We start from the raw sequence: 20,744 nt of genomic DNA, 5'->3' as shown, positions 1-20,744 counted from the left end.
ACAGTAAAAGTAACTCTGTCCAGCTGCCATGGAACCTTCACGGGCAAGAAACTCAAAAAGACAATAAATGCAAAAGAGCTTGGGGTTTTTTTCAAAACTCTCAGAAGAATCATAACAAGCAATTAAGCTATATTCCGTGAATTCCATTTTGAATGGGGTATATAGATAACCATTTTTTTAAACCATGCTAGGCTTTCTAGACTGTATTAGTTGTATAAGGGGAGGGTTTGTTTTTTACCTCCTCCGTTTCTTTCGTCTTGCTTGCCTTTTTTTATGACAAATGTATGTATTTACTTTGCTTTTTATATATAATCCTTTGCCTATCAAAAAATGAGTTTACTGCCACACCAAATTTGAACTTGAGAATTTGATAACAAATCCATTACTTTGGTTGCCCGTACAGACCCTTAAAAGCAACAAGCCAACAACACAGCGTTTCCGAGACTAGCTCAGAATTCGGTCAATGTGTCTATCCTCTAAGGTGCCTGGACTGCTATCTTAAATTTTTTTACAGAAAACGCATGATATGCATGGCCCAGCAAACATAAGAGATCCTTTGTGCCTGGCAGAACAGGAAGGATATTCAGATGGAAAGGTCTCTACTTGAAGTTCTTGCCTTCAAAGGTCTGGCCGAACTGCCAGTTCTTTGGGGCGATATGCCAGGAGGTAGAGTATCTACCATCACTTACTCTGACTCGGAAGGTGAGTGATTCCCCAACCAACATGGCGTCAGTCTCCCAGTTCTGACCCCAATTACGCTTGAGTGTTGTCCATTTCAGTTTGCGATCGCCCTTCACCTGCACACTCGTGATATCTCCAGCTCCTCCAACATTCCATATAAACACAAGGTTGAAGTAAGGATTCCCAGATATTGTGAATCGAATCCCTCCTTTCTTCTTGCATGGGACCCTGCAATATAAAAACCCACTAAGAAATCCTCTTCGTCCTATGTGCTTGTGGCTGCCATTGTTACTCACATTCGTGTTACAATCAAGAAGAAGTGAGTGAGAGAGCATGTAACCTGCGATACTGAACGGGAACAATGCCAGCCTTGTACTCGGCAATCTGAAGAAATGCAGGCTGGGAGAGATCAAAGTGTTCACGAGGTGGATTACACCATCCTCCATTGCTACTTGGAGGGCACAGGTTGGTGGCTGTAACCATGAGTGATGCCTGCCCTCGCTTGCACCCCTGTGGATCATCCACACATTTGATTTCGAAACAAGCCCCACATGCCTGCCCACCATTGAAGAGAACCGTGCTCAACGCTGCGGTTTGAACCCCATACCCTTGCTTATGCAGGTCTCCATAGCCACAAGCTCCCCCTACAATCAACGTTCTCTCAAAGAGGTTATTAGCCATACAAACAAGTATTCCATCAATAACTAAACAAGTACGAGAAGGCTTTCATACCCATTGTTTGTGAGGCATCGGCTCCTCCATAAAAGGTGGCATGAGCATTATGCCAAGGGCCAGGCTTGAACTTTGGTCTATGGTGCTTGGAAAGCAATGCATGACGTGCATTCCCTGTCCATCCATTGGCATGGACATCATGAGACAGCAGGAGCAAAAGCAGCGGCAGCAATGATGACAAGAGGGCTCGCAAAGGCAATGCCATGGTACCTAAAAACTTTGTTTGGCAATGCCTTTGAGAGTCCAAGGGACTTGTAGTTTTTTTTTTTTTTTCTTCTCTCTTTGAGGTGAATGTCTTTAGATTCTGGGCTAGCTACAGAGATATATATAATGCTCAGATTTCAGTTAAGTCTGTTTTGCCTGTTTCGGGTGAGGAAAATTTATGAAGGGATGTCAATGAATTGAACCGTTACGAGGGGTTGCCTCCAGCTTTTGGCCACTGTTTCTAACCAGAACAAGGGCATCTATGTTTGGCTCCCCTCTCCAAATGGCTCCTAAAAAAATTTCCTTTGAAGGCATTTAACAACATATACAAAAATAAGAAATAAAACTGTATAATTAATTACATATTTTTAGAGCAATTCTATAATCAAGGGAATTTGTTCAAGGGATGATGACCTGATATAAAAAAAATGAGAAAACTGACTATTGAATTTTGAAGCTTACATTCCCCTGACCTTTTCTTATTCATTTATACAAGGCTCCATGTGGAATCTCATAATAAAGATTCCAAATGACATTATCAATAATAATAATAATAATAATAATAATAATAATACTAATAATAGTAAGACTTAGCTCAGATGTCCCACAGAAAAATTCCTGAATAACAATGATGACAAAATTCTAACTCCGAGAATTATGAGGTACAGATTGAGAACATATATAATGATTAAGCTACAACAATATTGGTAGAGAGAGATAGAATTTGTGGGAAATCATAGTATGGGGATGCGACAAATTGTATCTTTTTAAATCCTTAAAAAATAACGAAATAAATACATTCATTTTCGAACAAAAATCTAACTAAAATTAAATGAACAGCATGGATATATTTAGAATAAAACAAATGCATGCTGATCTATTTTTATTGCTAGGATTAGGAATGGCAGCCAATTAAGAAACAGAGAGTGGAGACTACAGCAACATTATAAATGTGCATGAGAGGCTTGCTGTTGCAGCTATTATTTCCTTACTGAATCTCCAACTGTTTTGTTTATTCCAGACCATTATAAATACCCACCACATACAAGCTTGCCCGAAAATAACAATCATAAGTATTAGATGTTTTAATCCAAACCAATAATGTACCCTGTGGTGAACAATGGACCCCCAAGCGATCCATCTTATTTGTGGTTAAATTTCATGTAGTTTTGGTGCAGCCTACTACTTGAGAGACTACCCATCCATCTCAGCCAGCACATCAAATAGTCAACTTAATAGCGATGTATAAGTTGCTTGTATGCATCTACATTCTGCGAGTAGTAATTGATCTCTGCCTGCAAAACAAAAAATGATGCTCAGTATTCTAATTTGCCTTTAAATCGAAATTCTGAATCAAACTCTGGGCAACCACTTCTTATTTGCAATCTTTTTGATCCAAATAAGTTGGTTTTGAATTGTAATCAGGAATCCTGTTTGGTTAGAGGAGTGTAAAAATCCTGGGGTTTAAGGCATCTGTGCTGATCTGTTCTTAGCTTCCAAGAGAGTGATCTAGAATTAGAATAATTTGAAGACAATGAAATTTGTAAAAATAGTTATGATACATTGACAAATTTGAGCTTTGGGACTTACTCGTCCAAGAATAATTCAGAATTTGGGAAGTACTAAAAAAAAAGGTTCATGAGAAGTTCCAAAGTCGGTTGTAAAACCAAAACTGGACAAAATCAATAAGAAAAAGGAAGCAAAAAAAATTTCAAAAATTACAACAAGAGATTTCATTGGGAAAAGCAGTAATAAACATGCTTATTTATGATAAGATTTTTATCGTAAGTGTTGACTTGCATACAGTTCAGTCCAGTGCAGTCTGACAAGTTTCTGATAGAATCATGCAATTAGGTCAGCAAAGATAAAAAGGATAACAACACCATATGATCTAATTTCAAACCAACTTTACTTATTAAAATTCTTAACTTCTCTTTTAAGAAGGAAAAACCACCAGCTACAACTCCAACAAAAACAGGGGGCAAAAAGGACCTTGGTTAGAAAAGAGTTTTCTTGAATTAAATGAATAAAAGGATATCTTGAAACTGTGTAACCTCAAAAAAAACAAAAAAAGGGTGTCAACTTGCCAGAAAGAAGTCTTCACTTGTATCAGAGCAAGTGTAATAAGAGCTTTCCAAGACCTAATCAATACTTTATGATTCCAACAGCCTATGCATGAAGTCTCAGGACTCGAATCATTTCAACAGATATTTCCATGAGAAAGAAAAGTTCACCTTCAGAGTTTGATTACAAGGCAATCTTGTTCATCCAAATTGAATCCTTTAATAATTTAACGTCTAGAGAACAACATTTTTTTTTTTATCAGAAACAAACACATCTAGAGAACAACATTCAGAAGCATATTTGAAACATACCTTGCGAATTCCTTTTATGGCGACAAGAAGCTTTTCACCGATTAGATCTTTCATGACATTATCTTTCCCAAGAGCTTCTAACGATTCAGAAAGTGATTTTGGCAATCTTCGAAGTTCTGCACTGAGATCTGAAGGGTTTTCATCTGTTTCATAAAGTGATATGATTAAACTGTCAGATTACAGTATCATTTTTTTCCAACATGAGTGCATACTACCAACTCAAAAAGGTGCATAACTTTCTTCCAACATTTAACAGTCATCAAAAGTTAGATGGTAGTAATCGAAAGTTCAGAGTCTTAAAATTAACACAAAAGGCTGACTCATTCTTTGCTTTTGAGATCTTCAACGATAACAACTTTTGACATGCTGAAGCAAAGAATCACATCTCTTAGCCTTGCTAGATACTAAATGACCTAATAATCAAAGGCGAGGTCTGAGGAGTTACTTCACTAAGTGAACATCATACAAGCTCAAAGAAGAGGTTGTAAAAGTTGAGGTGGGGTAGTTAAAGGACATTGATCTCTGATTATCAGAAAATACTTTCTGCCTCTCTTAGATAAAATGTGATGATGAACAGAATTCATTTGAGACTCAGAAGTAGAAAAGATGCACTGATTTGGAGAGTCTATGACTAGGATCATATGGAAAATTCCAGACAAGGACTGCTTTAACAAGTAAAAGGCTTCAGTAAGTAAATCTAGGATTTTCCACATATTTTTTCTTGATCTTTTTACAACGGAGATTAGCATAAAATATTAGAAGAACGAGTTTTAAATTCTCAATAACCCCTTAAGATGCTTCATGGAGATGCAAATTTTTTCAATACCATGTACATGCCAACAGACATGTGCATTTGGGTACTTTTTGAGAACCCACATCTACCTCCTAGTTCATTCCTGTGGGGATTGCCATACCAGGTGCTAGAATTTTAGTTAGAGAGAATGATGTGTATGTTTCACACTTCTGGATACCAGTGGTAATTAAGGATGAAAAATGCACACATGGTTTTCTGATTAAGAAGGAAAATGTTGAGATGGAAAGGAATCCATCATAATATTTATGTGGCCATCTTAAGGTGAATGATGTATCAAAAACCAAGGTCATATAAAAATTTAAATTATATTGTTAAAAGATATTACTAATGGTTAATCTTAAGCATTTCTTAGTATCAAAGTTTACATAATCTTACCAACAGGTACAGGAAGCTGAAGATGTTTCCGAAGGCCATCAATACCAGAAGCAATTATAGAAGCCAACCCCAAGTGTGGATTTGCACACCCATCAAATGATTTGATCTCAAAGTTGCTCACAAGACCATCTGGAACTCCTGGTGGGCATGCAGTTCTTAATGGAGCTTCTCTATTTTCTTGTCCCCAACACTGGTATGCTCCACTCCATGTATCAGGTTGTATTCGATCATAACTACAAGGCCAAAAAGCCAAACAGGATATAACAGTCAACAGAGTATAAGAGCATACAATCTGAATTTTATTTGTGATATACATCCAAAATGAAGTTCAGAAGCCAAATGATATCACACACAATTTCCACCACCACAATGCAGCAATCTTCCATAAAAGGCCAGTCACTTCAATTCCAATAATATTTTCATCCTCCAAAATACGAAAAACTAAACAACAAAATTTGAGGACATAGAGAACTACAGGAAAAATAGTATAAAAAATGATTATGATGACAAAATGAATGTCACTGACAAGAAGTTCCTTTTTAACGAGTTGTTTTCATATAATATATTGTATAAAACCTTTCAATCTACAGAGCTTTGATATACTGATCCAAGTTATAAATAATATTTTGTTGGTTCAACAAATCCAAAGTTGTTGAAAAATCCAGACATAAATCATATTAATGAAGTACTAAGTTTGCAAAGGAAAAATTGCACATGCAATAGACAACATTGTCATGGAATAAATTTTTAATATAGTAACAGCTTCAGATAATATCTAATAAATGTGCTTTGCTTCATGCTCAATGGAAACTAACAAATGGAGACAACTTGAACCGGATATTAAAAGAGAGATTTTCCTCAACATTAACAAAGAATGGGGAAAATTTTAAAAAGTTTTCCCTTGAAACACAATTTAGCCTCCACCAAGTAAGACTCTATGAGTTTTGTGGTGTTTATACACATCTGTTAATTTTCTAAAAATATGGATAGATATGATAACTAGTTTTACTTTTCAAAAAATCATAAACATAAAATGAGGTACCTGACAGAAACATTGGTAATCATTGAGATGACTTAAACATAAACAAATTGAGCCAGAAGTAATCAGTTTTCAACGTTCAAGGACCAATGGCTGGGCATTATGGAGGTAGGGATGGGGCATATTAAATAAGTAAACCAGATACTTCCAAAGCATTGGAGAAAAATGTTTAGTTCTACATATGTATAACCATTTCAATTCTAGTGTATGTTTTTAAAAAAATGAAAATAAAGAAACAAAAATTAGCAAAGAGTAACAATGAATTATTTACTCAAAGATAAAGATGATAACCTATTTGGAACTGGTGCTGTAAATGCCAAAATTGAAGGAAGATGATGCAAAACTCCCGCCATGAACTCTTCTCCAACCTTGGATATTCCATAGTGAGAGCCTTGACCAGATGCCATAAAAACATTTTCTCCATTCTCCCACAAACTGATATGCACATGGGATCCAGACCCAATGTCATCCAATGTGTACCTAAAAAATAAGAAGGAAATGTTATGTTGTGCAATGAAACAGATAGGTTTGGTAGGTTAGAGAAGACAATTCTACAGATAAAAAGGTGAATAAGGTTCCAAGTTCATACCATACTAAGTCAGTTCAAGTAATCATCAAAACAAAAGAAAACAGTTACAATTGGAACCACTTTAAACCTTTGAGCAAATTTTTGAAATTTCAAATTTCAATAATTGGAGAAATATCACATATGTGCATAATTGGGTGGACTAAGAAAGTCACAGGAATTTTGATATGTTTTTTATTATTTTGTCAATCTAGACCAAATTAGCTAGCACACGATTTAACATTTTGTTATATAATTGTTGTGACCTACCTAACTCCTTCTAGACCCTCCCTCAATCAAAACTTAATTAATTATTTTTTATTCAACAATAGATAAAATACTTGAAATGCAATTTTGATTAGATCATGAATTGAAGAATGGAGGCAGTTAAGCTCCAAGGCCAAGTGTTAGCCCAAAGTTTTAAAATCAATTTTGATGAAGCAAATCCAATCCTTGTCTTGAGATTTTTGAATAGATTTAATTGCGATACTCTTAAAAATTCTCAAGAAGAAAGCTTTTTGCACATTAAGAAGCTAAAAATGCAAGAGGAGGCCTTGTCAAGATTATAAACAGAATAGGTTCATTTGTAAACCAAGTCATGGTTCAAGTAGTGTGGGTAACCATACCTTAAAATTAGACCATCACAAACTAAGTCCCTTTTAACAAAAAAGAATCAACTCTTCAAAAGATTTTTTTACAAGGATTATTTATGCCTTATTGATAAATTTTTGTATAAATTGAGTTCATCCATACAAGGTTGAAAACCTATATTTTGACACATTTTCATCATCAAAAAGGGACTTTCAATCTTAAGTTTTCAATCTGCACCAATCTGAGTCATCAAAAGATACTTGTGCAGCATTTTTATTTTTGGTGAAACCAACTTAAGTGGTCTACTAGGAGGTTGACCCATTGATCAAACTGTCCCCCATGGGTTGGTTGCTCAAATGATGCACTTTTAGTCTAAAGATGACCTATCAAGTGAGCAAGTGGCCAATCAGGCAGTCGTTGACCAAACATTTTGAGTCTCAATATTCATCGGCAAAAGCAATCAACGCACAACAACTAGATGGGTGGTTGTCTGGTTCATCAGAAAATTATGTCTAACCACCCTATTTTGGAAGAAATCCATTTAAATGACTATTGAACATTTATGAATACCAAATACAAATAATTCTAGTTGTTCTACTTTGAGATTTCAAGATATGTTTAGTACAATCACACCCTCATTTGCATAACTTGTTTATTGCATCTTGAAGACCAATTATTATTCTTTTGTAATTAAGTTACAAAGCTATTTCTTGTATTTCATTGAAGCTACATTTATTACTTTTGTGTGAGAGAGTTGGAATGTTAGAAGAACACTAATAAGATTGTAAAGATCCATTTATACCTAGAAACTAAGTGAAAATAGAAGGAATCCTTGGTTTCAAGGATTTTTTATTAGTGGACCTTAATGCTTGGTTTGGAGCTTGAGGTCGTGCAAGTGCATAAGAGCATGCCAAACCATATTAAAATCATTGTTTGCACTCTCCATGTCTTGATATCTTTACTTCATTACTTCTTATTTTGCTTAACATCCATATACCTTGTGTTTAAAGTATAAACTAGCAAATAGTTAGAAAAGATACCATCACTTGATTCACTCTCCCTTTTGGGTGAATAACATAGGTTTGTCATAGGGTACTTTACAATACCTTGGAGTAACTATGTTGGTGCTTTGATTCTTGATCCATAAAGAGGAAAACTAAAGAGGATGATCCATGCATTCTTCTGCTATGCATTTTCATGGATAGCAGGATACCCCATCTTTTGTTGCATATAACTTCCTTTACACATAATACCTTTTTGTTTATGACCAAAAAAGGTGATGATGCCTACAGGATTAAAGATTGGTGAATTGCATGGATAAAAGGTGGGAGATAGTTAAGATCTTTTGGCCAATAGGAGCCTTCAAGCAACCACCTTGTGGCACTTGGTTCTATTCAAAAAGGACCTAGAAAGGTTGATGCCTACAAGAATAAAGCATAGTCGTTAAAATAAGTGGTTCGAGAATATTATGTTACTATCTTGTTCCAAATCAGAAATTCTACAAAAAGCAAACTATTATACAACTAAAAAACAAGATATCAAAGAGTTCAAGATGATACAGAGATAGAGAGAGATCCATAAAATACATGTAGGCAAGACCACGATGTTGAATGGGTTAGGTGGGCAACCAGGAGTACTATTATTACAACTAGGACATAAGATTACTCCACATATGATGAGATGAAGAAGAGATGTTTGTAATAGTTCACCAATCCAACATAAATGATGTGGAGGAGAAAAATGGTCATTAATAAAAATATACTATGCAAGACAAGTGAGAGGAAGGCTGGATAGGGCACAATATAATTTGCAATAAGAGATTTAGAATTTCCTGTTTTAAAGAGAGAAATATATTTTTGAGGTTTTAAAATCACGCCCTCAGAATGAGAGCCCATGGTCACATGCAAAATCTCTCTAGATGTAAAAGTTTAACCTAAACAGATAAATGCTACCTAGTCTAAACCACAAAGTTTAGCTGTTTTCTGGTTATAATTCAAGCATGATTTAACAGTTAAGTTGCTACTTAAATCAGCGATGCAAGTTTAGGCGAGGTGACATGTATGATACAAGCAAAAGAATGATACCAAATAATATCTATTAATGTACTAGCATGGCTAGATTATGTTCACATTTTGTTCTAAAAGCACTTAATCCAATGCCACTACATTTAAAGGACTTATTGGCTTGAAGAGCAAGACTAAAATTTGAAGGACGTAAATCAAATTAAGGTATGTGATTTTGGATCTGGTTAAGTAATGAAAAATTAATGATTGAATTTAATGTAAATGGAAGTCTAAAAAATTTAAGGAAGTTTAAAATTTTGGTTTCCTTATTGGTTCTCTCACTTTCCAGCTTTATTAAGCTTCCTATTGTATTCTAATTAGGGTTTTATGCTTATAAAAGGAAAAATATTTTTCATAACCCTAGAGGAGGAAGGACACATGCTAAAAGAAAACAATATATTATTTTGTCATTAATTCACCATAGTTCCTAAACTCTCAAAAATCAATTTAGTTGGAAACTTAAAAGTCCTTTTGATGGAATGGCATTGATGAGTTGATAACATTGCCTCAAGTTGTTGAGGTGTCCACTAAAGAGCACAAGATGTCACATCAAGGATGTGAAAGCAAAGTGTAGGTGCTGGGTAAAGTAATTCCTTTAGGAGAAAGTTGCATTAGGGTCAGGTAAATCAGTGTACTTCGTTTTCATATTTAGTAGATTTACTTTATGGTTGATTGAGACTCGTGGTTTTCTACCTCTATAGATTTTTGGAGGTGGTTTCCACATACATCACATGTCTATTGTAGGATTGATCTAGGTCATGATATCTAATATCTCATATTGATCAAAGAATACTTATACTGTCAAAAAAAAAAAAAAATCAATTTTTTGGCTGAAAAAACAGGACTACCTATTCAACCACCACATCCCACACCACACAACCCCCCTGCCCCCCCAAGGTAGTTTCATGAATGATTATCTAAACTTTCAATATCTTTGTATAGATACCAAGGACGTTAAATGTTGAATGATAAAATAAGTATTTATATAAATCATGCAACTCATACCCTTGTGATGAATATGAAACTTTTATTTTCCACTAGTATATTCATCCCCAAATTCGTATTACACCACATGCCCCTACTAGCCCCAACCCCCAAAGAAAAATAAATTTTTCAAAAATAAAAAAGTAAAAATTTGAGAGATTAGACATGGATCAAATTTAATTAAGATTTATAACTTTCTGCATACAAGAAAACAAGTATCTAGCATATTCTAACAAAACCAGGCTTACTTTGGAACAAAGGTTGCCAACAGCCCGTGTCTCCTTGCACAGGCCTTAATAACTTCATGGGTGAAAATCAAGTTGTCAGCAGAGCAACTACAAACTGTATGCCCTAGAGCAATTTCAAACTGACCTTTCCCAGCTTCTGCATGGAGCTACAACATTTAAAGAGCCAAAAGAGTTGGCAAAGGTCAGCAATATTTTAATTGAAGAGAGAGATCAAAACAAAGAAAAAGCATGGAACAGTCAATTAAGCATCAACGACCACAGCTGTTATGGTATCTGATGTTTTCCATTTCTTAGTTGTTTGCAGACAAGTTATATTTATACCCCTATGGAATCTAACACTTTCATTCTTTTGCCTGTTGGTGTTCCTATGTTCAACATTGCTAAATGAAACCTTCTCCACTGGAATTAGCTTTCTCATCGATAGCCATAGTGGGGAAAATGTTATCTACTTCTCACTGCACCAAATGTGGATGCAACACATCACTTCCAATGAATCCCTAGGTAATCTATGCGATTTTTCCCTGCAACTGGATCCAGTAAAATGCCCACTCATAGGGAACACCTTAACTAGTTCCTCCTCATGATTATGGTTATAAGATGCAACTATATGTTGACTTTTAACTCTCATGCTAAAACAATGAAAGAAGAAGAAAATGGAATAGTAATAGAATTCAAGTTCAATAGAGAAGTATTCCATAATAAAACTTTTGAGTAGCTTAATTAAGATGAAGTAAATACGTATGAAAAATTATTTCATGTAAGTATCTGCACAACAAATTTTCTTCTTTACCTGTTCCACTGGAACATTCAAGGATTGGAGAGCAGCAAGAACTTCATGAAAAATAGGGGATGCAGCATCAAATGCTGATGTAGAGCAGTAGGGGGTTGAGTCAAATGGCACCCATTCTTCTTTCCCTTCCCTGCAGAGACCATTAACAATGACTGCAAAGTGACATGGGAATCTTAACATACAGAGGTATAGAAGATAGCTTCACATACCTTAGTATCCTCTTCAAGAGATAAAACTCAACTTCAAAGCCTGCATTCACTACCTGAACAATTAAAAAAATTGGTAACGGAACAATAAAGGCATTTCACATTTTAGATATAAACAATCCAACATACCAAGTTAAATTCATCTTTCAGAACTTTTGAAATCCTTCGTAAGGCCTCTCTTGGGCAGTATTCCCATGGTTTCCCAGGTTTAAGGTGCATGTCAGCCAAAACCATTTCCTCTTGTTTTGCCCTATGAGGAAAAGAAGTGGCATTAAAATCAGTGAAATTCAGTTACAATAACATAATGTTTCCAGCTCAAATGGTCTCATCCAATAACCATTAAAATATATAAATTCTAATTGTAGATATATAACTCATCAGTACTCAGTAGATTTATACAGTAGTAATGAGCTTATGCATAATTATACTGACAGAATTGCAAATGAACATGAAACAAGTGAAACTACAAAATTTTATGATTGTAAAATACGAGAACAAACTTAAAGTTATCCGATTACATGATTTATCAGCACTTTACTCAGCATTTATTAATTTCCAAACCATTAGGCATCCTTTGCATATATTTTTCCGTTTCTTTCAAATTTGCATTATCCTATCATATACAAGACAAAGAGAAGCACAAAATTGACAATCTGATATATGATTTGACAATTGCAGATATTATGATACATATGCATCCCTGTTTGACTGTACCTCATTCAAAGGGAGATAACGAGTAAAGGGTTTTCATCTTCCATTTTCAATATTCAATAACCAGTAGTGGGGATATAGAATAAAGGGATAAACATAAGATAATGTACAGATGGAAAACTCAACCACAAAGAGTAGATGGAAATATCCAGGAATGCAGAGGAACATTGAAAGCCGCATCAAATTATTCAGTACCATGGAATTCTACACTTGGTTGATAAATCAGGAACCAGTCTGGTCTCACCCACTCCACTCAGATTGGTCCCATCAGCTGGACCATCAATAGCTGAACTCATTCCCATACAAGCAAACGTTAGACCTACACCATTCTTCAAAACAACATCATAGAAGCGTCTTGCTGGCACAACCTGAAACAATTATATACAACAATTGCACAGAAAGTCAAGCTATATTTCACCTTAGCAAACAAATTGGATTTTACAAAATATAGAACATAAATTATTCAATTTGTGATAAGAATAATAAACACGCCACGCCCGGACAGTTTGAGAATTCTTAAGGACTGAAAAATATTGTCTATGTTTTTAAATAATATAGCCAGTTGATTATTCTAGAGAAGTTACAAATCAAAACCTGAACTTTTGTCTAATGGAAGCAAATATGTTCTTTTGTCATTTTTCTTTCTACACTACCATAAGGACATTGTACATTTAAAGATGAATTGGCTCAAGCAAAAGAGGGAAGAGTACAATAGAGGAAAGAGAGGAATTTGCCTAGTCTACGACTCAAATCCAATTTTTAACTGTGTAGCCTGGTGTACATTGTGAGTCTATATCTTAATGGCTTAAAGCTTTTAGAAAAGTTGGTAGCTTAACAAGGTAGGAATAGAGATGATTAAATAATCCAGAACTGTTACTTTGTCTCTCATGTGTTTGTATAGGATTGCACGAGGGTGTTAGCGTGGCATACTTTGTGAGCTTATATTCTAACAGCTTAAGCTTTTAAAAAAGTTGGTAGCTTAACAAACCTAGTTCTTCTTATTCTTCCATCATTAAGGTGTTTGTCTTCACATCCCTATAATTAAAAGACACTGCATAAAGTAATCATCTCATGAAAGAACAACTTGCTTCTAAAATTGACACAACTGAGATGGGGGAAGATATTAAAATTATTCAATCTCTAATAGTTTAAAGAATCTCTTTTCAGTTGTGGAGTTCCCTAATTATTGTGATATCTGACAAATAAAGAACTTGACACTTTTAATGCCATCCAAGTCTTTATCACTAGCACTCCAAAACCTTCTAATCTTCCAGATAACTCTTATGTTTTCCAAACTTCGGTTTTAAATCATCCATGCTTCCCTCCATTAATTGCCTTGTTGAAACTGGTAGACAAAACCACATTGATCTATTCTCATCTTCAGGATCTCAGAAAGTTCAACTTGCTCATGAATATTCGATAATGAACAAAGCTGTACCATGGATGGCTTGATTTCTCTTCCATATGATGCTTTTACCCTTTTACTTTCTGGGAAAGGTATTTCAGTATTAATTTCACCAAGCAATTAATTTTCAAAGCTCTAACCAGCATGTTGTTCAAAAAGAGAAAACAAGAAACAAACAAACAAAAAAGGAAAATAAAAAACATAAGGAGAGAACTTACACGGCATCTTTGCTGCCCAGAAGCATCAACCCAGATAATGCGAACAAGTGTGATGTCATTTTGTGAGGAATTATTGCCTATGCTCATGAGCTTAGGGCATATAGCATTCTTCAAATCAATAGACTTCATAGCTACATTTAGCTTGTAAAACTGAATTGCATTTTTAGCAAAGATGTCTTCAGCTGCCTCCACAGCTTCAGGAATTGAGAGATCACCGTCAATGCATGCATCTCGTAGAACAGTAAAGACAACTTCACGTGCTTTCTTTGCACCTGTCAAATAAATTTAGTAGATAATATAAGAACACGAAGAGTGCAACTTTTCAGTGATTAATGACATACCTACTTTGTCCCTGTAAGTCCAACACAAAGATATATCCCCTGATTGTCCTTTTAACCACAGAGAAAATATGTTCACAGAATTGATTTTCAACCAGTAGTATCTTACAACTTCACAACTCAATTCAAAAGATGGATGATAGCAATGCTTCTCACATTGATTTTTTACATGTTCATTATTTACATCAACACTATCACACCCTCATTTACAAGGAACAAGATTTTATCACAAAAAACAGTGATAAAATATATGGCATGAAGGATGCAGAATCCTTTGAATAACAAACAAGAACAATGAAGAACCAAAAAGAAAGGAAAAGAAAGAAAAGACTGCCAAAAAGACCCCTGACATAACACCCAGGGTTTACAATATAATGTATGAGAATATAGGAAATAAACTCAAACATGATATGACCAAGAAATTACCAAAAATATGATAAATTGTGGACACAAGATGTGAATTAGTTATTTTTGTTATGACAAAGGACTGACTAATTTCTTTGCATAGATCTTATTGGAGGCCATTTATTCTTCTACAATCCAAAGTCACATTCTAAGGAACAAGTTTTCTATAAATTTCAAGCTTAATACAAGATCCTTGTCGCTCTAAAATTACAATTTTAAATAACACCATAGAGCTACTGTACCATCTGGTTCATAAATTTTAAATTTTCCTTGCCATATTAACATGTATCAAGGGGCAGGTGATGACTGCTAGCTTCCAGAAAACCAGGCTTCTCAGAAGCATCATTGCACATAAGTGGGCAAAATGCAACATGAAAATTGAAATTGATGTCAGAAATCTGCTATTCTGAATGCAAGGAATAGAAGGCCTAGAACAAGGCATTGATTCATTGCATAAAATCCTGAAACTAGAGTTATCATCAAGAATGGATATTGTATTAATAGACAATTAGTTAAAGATACCTAAGTAGAAAGTTTCAGGAAATGCATACCCATCAGTGCTGAACATCACCTGAAAATTCATCCATACGTGTTAGTGGTGCAAACTAAACAATTTAAATACACAATGAAAGTCTAATACTGGCCTTCTTCTGGACATTATTGCAGAATCCTACCTCCTAAAGTATTCATACATGTGAAGAAATTTGCAAATATTTAAAACCAAATGAGCATTAGTATGGCAAATAGCTAGAAGCTAATGCATATTGATATGACATAGATAAAATCAAATTCATAACTAAAGCAAATTCATAAATTCAATTAGATAAATCATGAGTGTTTTGAATATAGAGAAATAAATATAGAAGATACCTGAAACAAAATGCTAGCTGCTACAGGATTGTGAATGAGATAAATGAATACAATAACTGAGAAAATACACATTCTGTTATTTGAACTTCCAAAATGTGTTCAGGTTTAATTGTGAAAATCAGTTATCTTGTTGTACAAATGAAATGTAGTGAAGGACCTGCATAATTCTGGTGAAGAAGTTGCAGGAGAAGAAATACTCAAACCTAAATCATGATTCGTTACATAAACTCCCTATTTAGAAGGATGAGGCATCCTTCTATATCCTAAATAGGAACTTAAACCCATCACAAACTTTTCAAACTATTAGATAAGTTAAATGTGTTAACAAAAGAAAAATATAGGTAATCCAAGACTTTCCTCCAAGCATATGATTTCTGAATTTTCCATAAATCCCTATTAATCTAGTCAAAATAAGTTAAATCTTTGCACTCTTCCTGTATCAATGACACCTAGACACCAGGTTTGATCCATACTCAAGACCAATCGTACAGGTAATGATGCATGCCTACAATGTGTAAATGTTGTTAGAAGTATGAGTTTCAATGTTATAAATGTGCCTCACCCCTTATCGACTTAAAAATGGAACAACTCTCTTTCCACTTGGACCAACTCCAATATTGCAAATTTGTTTTAAAGAGATTTAGTACAATGTTTTAAAATCGGATCATCAATTGGCGGCCTCTCCGGTCCGGTCACCTTAGTTGAACCATTCTTGGATCGAACCGGGGTTGAACCGTTCAAACCAATGGTCAAACCGTCAAACCGCATGAACCGGCTGGTTCTCCAGGAACCACTCAAGCCTATTTTTTTCAAAAAATTTTAATATTTGAGTGCTTATCATTGGGCCTATTGGTTCTGGCCCATAAGGAGAACAGGTCACGCCTCATTGGGCCAAATGTTTTTGACCCATGCCCCTTTGGTTTCTGCTCCAGAGTTCCAAGGGGTATTTATACCTATGTTTTCTATTGCGTAGCTTATGACTTTCTGATGTGGGATTTATGTAGGAAGTAGAAATATTTTTTGCTTGCCTAAGGATTAGACTATTGGGATATGAAAGCATCTTGTTAACTATTATTGTAAAACATCATATATTAAAGTAATGCTTCTTTCAAATTTCTATTATTTAAAACCCTTAAATAATTATACTTATCATATAATAATATTTATGAAAATAATATAACATTTTTTAAAATTATAAAATAATAAGATATACAATTTTGGACATGTAGATAAAACTAAATATTATAATTTTTCTTTAAAATATTATGTGTTTTATTTAATAAAATTTAAAATATTAATACATTTATATTTATCTTTACCATTTAATTTAATAACATCAAATATAAAGAATGAATTATTATTATTTTTTAATCTTACAAATTATATATTTATTACGTCACCAGTTCGACCACGGTTCAACCACTGATCCGACCATTGAACCATGAACCAGTAAATTTTCCGATTCAATGACCGGTTCAATTATAAAAATATTAATTTAGTATTTGGATCTCCTAAGCCTATCATAATTGTTAAACAATTATTATAATAAACTTTTATACTATATACTCCCAAATGCATAAGAACTCACCTTCTTGATTGGAGCAAGCTCCAAAAGTTCTTTGACTGAAGATATCATACCATGGGTGCTAAGCTTGGGAATTGCCAAACCAAAGTCAAGGTAGACCTGAAAGTGAAGGCAATTGATCTGTATGGGAAATTTTGTGCTCAACACCATAATACATTTTTAAGAAGTATTTATTTGAATTCCAAATATTTTACCTGAGGATAAACAGAGGCTAGATATGATGCTTCCTTTGAGAATGGATAGGATGCATGTAAAAGCACTATACGACACTTGGAAAATCTCTTGTCCTCAAGAAGAGTACGGAGATGAAGTGGATTGGCCAGCCTCAAATCCAAATCTCTGTCTCCGAACCTAACAGCAGGAAAATGAAGGAAGAAGGAAACAATATATTCAGAAAAAAGATAACCAAGTAGTACAGAGAGAAACAGACTGCCCTAGTGATATGCTTGATTGTTGATCATAAGGCAACAAAATGAAAACTTGGAAGCTTAAAATAGCCACTCCATTGTCCTGTTAAAATTTCCAAGTTTCTAGTTTTTTTTCCTATATTTCCTAAGACATCAAAAGAGCATAAGGTGAAACAATAGTTCAACAATTCTAAAACTTTCTATTACCCAGTGTGTAGCTGCATTGGCAAGTCAAAGCATAGAGCGACCTCCAAACTACGAGTGAAGATATAGTCAATAAAGTTTTTATTTGTGATGCGGACAGGCTTCCCAGCTGGAGAAAAGAAAGGGATTGATTAACATATTATATGGTGGATACAATGAAACCTCTGTTCAAATGGGAAACTCACCATATAAAACTTCAGCAAGACCTTCCTCGGCATCCTGTCTACTGACATTTGTATTAATTTCAAGACCACTACGGTATGCAGCTATGCTTTTCAAGCCAGAGATCCCATCAGCAACTGTAACAGATGATAAGGAAACTAACAGAAGCAAGAATCAAATTTTAATACATATTTTGACAACTAGCAGAAGAAATCCACTATGAAATATGAAGAGGATATGATTTTAACTTTCCCACAAAGATAGCAGTGAAGACATCCAATGTCCATGGAGATCCATCTGGCGCCTCCTAAAAGAACAAAAAAAGGAGGACAAAAAGCTTATGGATCCATCATTTGATGTATCTAAAAGAACAATTCTAGCTGAGAAGTTGAGATGAAATCCCATTAATGCCAAAGAAGGGAAAAATAAATATCAATGAACACAGAACATAAGTCTAGAATTTAAAGGTTGAGGTTGATATAAAAATGCTAAAACCAAAGGGAAGAACTACTGGGTCATTATAAATTTCTAAATCTAGAGTAGAACTGAATCTAAAGTTTTCTCATCACTGGGAAATAGGACAATGCACAGCATCATATAAAATGCATTTGCAACAAAAAGAGCAAGCTAATGATAGATTACTATGTCATTAAGTACTTGTAACCATAAAAGTAGGCAGACCAAAATTACTCACCTCATCAAGTATCTTCTCTGCAAGATGCTCAATTCTCAATATTCTACCAACAATGGGTGTGAAGTTCCTGTGCCACTGGATGTCATGCTTCTTGTCAAAGTCAATTCCATCATCAATCAGTATAGCAGTGATTCTTGCAGCTTTAAAGCAAGTTGAAGTAATGGATTGCAACCCTGAGCATCTACGATATTCTTCAACTCCACTCAAAGATACCTCGGAGCCATACAGTTCAGCAATCTCCCTCAAACTTCTCTGCCATGAACAAACCAGTGCCATCAAAATGAAAGCCCCAGAAGCCACTATTTGAAATTCTTAACATGCAGTAGCAAGTTACAACATCTATTGTTTCATTTTTGCAAACATGTCATCAAAATAGAGTGCTTGAAGAATTCCTTTGGTACTAAGTTCAAAGAGATTTGGTGGAAAGTTGTATCCCAGTTGTTAATTTGATACTACCCATCTCTCCCCTATCCAAGCTTGGAACACTGTTTTGAAGTAGGATGACATGATGAATGGAACGAGGTTAAAATGTGTCAAGAAGTTGATCCAAAGATGACACATGCTTTTTAAAACTATCCAAAACACCCACCAGCAACCAAAAAAGAAAACCAGAAACTCAATTTGAAGGATAATGGTGCAGTGTAACAGTACGAGTTAATATCTTATTTATATTTGTGTTTCAATTCGGGCATAAAAATAAAAGCTGAATTCAATTGGAACCAAACACTCTTGAGAAATATTCTATTTCATCAGAACAAACCGGGAATTGCGATGACACAATAGTGATACATATATCAAATGATTCATGCATCGAAATCACACCCTAATAACAATATGCAAAGATCACAAACCACGACATCACACTCTATACTGGTTCTCTTACCTCATAGTTGAAATCCATAAAGAATTTCTTGAATTTTATATATATATAATAGGGTCTAAAGAAACTGATGAATCCAGCCTTCTTGGTGATTCCTAGAAATTGAATAGGATCTTATGTGCTTATATAACAAATATAACGAACTTGAATCCTAATCCTGATGCCTTTTCTTAGCCTTCATTAACCAGAAAGAAACCAAGATAAATGATTATGCATATGGGCGTACACTCATATACATAGACAAATGGTAATATCCATCCAATCGAAATATGGTAATCTAAAAGCTTAGGAAAAAAGTGTAGATGGAAGGTGAGAGCAGGAGAAGGCGGAATGATGGATTAGTAGTAGGGGTTACCTTGAAGCAGAGGGAGTGGGTTGCGTAGGATAAGGCATCGCCATTGGCCTCAGAGAAGCAGCCGATGAAAGGGAAGGCTGAATCGAGGGCGACGATATTGTGCGCATGGGCGTCCACTAACTCAACCTTCTCCACTGCCTCCCGCAGCTCTGCATATTTCTCCATCTCTTTCTTTCTCCCTTTTCTTCGCCGACTGCTCCTGTCTGCTGAACTGAGCAGGTAGGCTTTCTCTAAGAGTTTCCAATTTTTTTATGTAGTTTTTTTTTTCTAATATTGTGAAATTCTAACGGGCATGGATATCTCTGCGCATCATCGGTTCCTATTTTTTATTTCCAACCATGTCAACACCTGGATATCAGCAGATGACTGAGTTTGAAATTTTGAAATTTCCAACTTATTAGTTGTTACAATATTTTTCTGGTATAGATTTGCAAATAAATGTAAAAAGTAATGATGAAAAAATGAGAAAGGTTTTTATGAATAGGGAAATTTTTATTAGAATGGGAATTTGTCGAGAAGTTTTGACTTTTCTGTTTCCACTCTGCAATAGTCTAACTGTCTGACGTAAACGCCCTCGGCATTTTCAAGAGAAAATTACATTTGCAGTACCAATATTAAGACAAAGTAGCTATGGCGGGCCGGCCTTTCAACGTAGCCGACGAAGCGTCCAAAACTCAGAACAATCCCATTTTTATTCGCGTTTAGAAACTCACAGATATGGTACACTGCATTTGAATATAAAATAATAATTTTTTAATATAAAGCTGTGAGAATGCAATAATATCAGGGGATATAAAAATATATATATAAATGTACTAAAAAATAATATTTTTTATAATGAGT

At 34.7% G+C, this 20,744-nt stretch overlaps 2 protein-coding genes across 2 annotated transcripts; both read right to left on the bottom strand.

Moving 5' to 3' along the window:
• Window positions 1-304: 304 nt before the first annotated feature.
• On the bottom strand, window positions 305-2,366 carry LOC100255435 (expansin-A4). Its single transcript, XM_002266207.4, has 3 exons — window positions 1,414-2,366; window positions 1,022-1,325; window positions 305-909 (listed from the first exon to the last, which is right to left on the bottom strand). The coding sequence occupies exons 1-3, from the start codon at window positions 1,616-1,618 to the stop codon at window positions 600-602; spliced, it is 819 nt and encodes a 272-aa protein (XP_002266243.1). The 5' UTR covers window positions 1,619-2,366; the 3' UTR covers window positions 305-599.
• A 99-nt stretch (window positions 2,367-2,465) lies between these two features.
• On the bottom strand, window positions 2,466-20,330 carry LOC100265821 (protein fluG). Its single transcript, XM_059739214.1, has 18 exons — window positions 19,902-20,330; window positions 18,667-18,918; window positions 18,213-18,279; window positions 17,996-18,112; window positions 17,814-17,919; window positions 17,394-17,550; window positions 17,203-17,298; window positions 15,267-15,315; window positions 14,002-14,273; window positions 12,574-12,746; window positions 11,797-11,917; window positions 11,671-11,723; window positions 11,462-11,591; window positions 10,672-10,817; window positions 6,512-6,700; window positions 5,182-5,414; window positions 3,993-4,135; window positions 2,466-2,912 (listed from the first exon to the last, which is right to left on the bottom strand). The coding sequence occupies exons 1-18, from the start codon at window positions 20,064-20,066 to the stop codon at window positions 2,850-2,852; spliced, it is 2,532 nt and encodes an 843-aa protein (XP_059595197.1). The 5' UTR covers window positions 20,067-20,330; the 3' UTR covers window positions 2,466-2,849.
• Window positions 20,331-20,744: the final 414 nt, after the last annotated feature.

Source organism: Vitis vinifera, chromosome 8 (assembly GCF_030704535.1).
Source record: "Vitis vinifera cultivar Pinot Noir 40024 chromosome 8, ASM3070453v1".
Lineage (NCBI taxonomy): Eukaryota > Viridiplantae > Streptophyta > Magnoliopsida > Vitales > Vitaceae > Vitis > Vitis vinifera.
The sequence above is the reverse complement of the archived record's forward strand: the minus strand, read 5'-3'. Positions and strand labels throughout refer to the sequence as shown.